The 715-nt window shown below is 45.3% G+C and overlaps 1 protein-coding gene across 1 annotated transcript in view; it reads left to right on the forward strand.

The window, feature by feature from the left end:
• The window catches only part of LOC102032509 (urea transporter 2), a 16,294-nt gene extending 16,076 nt beyond the window's left edge, over nucleotides 1–218 (forward strand). Inside the window, exon 9 of the mRNA XM_031059647.1 lies at nucleotides 1–218. This exon is cut by the window's left edge and continues 12 nt beyond it. Within this exon, the coding sequence (XP_030915507.1) occupies nucleotides 1–202 (202 nt within the window). The 3' untranslated portion in view covers nucleotides 203–218.
• Nucleotides 219–715: the final 497 nt, after the last annotated feature.

Here is a 715-nt window from a genome sequence, read left to right on the forward strand (position 1 = left end):
GAACCCGGCCATCTACAAAATGCCCCTCTGCCAAGTCACCCACCCAGAAGCCAACCGTATCTACTACCTGAGGATGAGGAGAAGGGCCTCGGAGAGCAGGAGGGAAGAGCAGAAGCGAAGGGAGCAGAAACCCTCTGACGGCTCAGGAATTAACAGTGGGGGGACCCCCCTGTGCAGCCCCAAGAGCCGCCACGGTCACTGATTGCAGGTACCCACAACTCTGCAGCCTGGGGGCAGACTGGGGGCAGCTTTTCAGAAATCACAGCAAAGCACACAAGCACCACTTTTGCCAGCAGTATGCAGGCTGGGGATTCAGCATTCCACACTGGAGATATCACGGTTTGCCCTTGAGCTAAGCTTTCCAAAAAGCACTCAGGTAACATAATAACAGCTGCCTTATCAATCCGCTGGCTGTTAACTTGAAAGTCACCTCTTATCAATAATAATTATAAGAATAGGCAGAAGAACATTAAAGCTGACAAGAGGCTGCATTTAATTTCAGAGGTGTAATTTAACAAAATAAATATGCTGAGAAGGCATTGGTGTCTAATAATAATAAATAATGTAAGAACTAAGTCAAGAGCTGCACTTCAAATTAAGAGCATGTATATTTGAAAGTGAAATAAACAGACTGTTCTCTTCCTTTCTTGTGTGCCATCAATGTCTAACCCATTTAATACCTCTTAACAGCTACAACACACACAGGTAAATATTC

Source organism: Geospiza fortis, unplaced genomic scaffold (genome assembly GCF_000277835.1).
Source record: "Geospiza fortis unplaced genomic scaffold, GeoFor_1.0 scaffold488, whole genome shotgun sequence".
Taxonomy (NCBI): Eukaryota; Metazoa; Chordata; class Aves; order Passeriformes; family Thraupidae; genus Geospiza; species Geospiza fortis.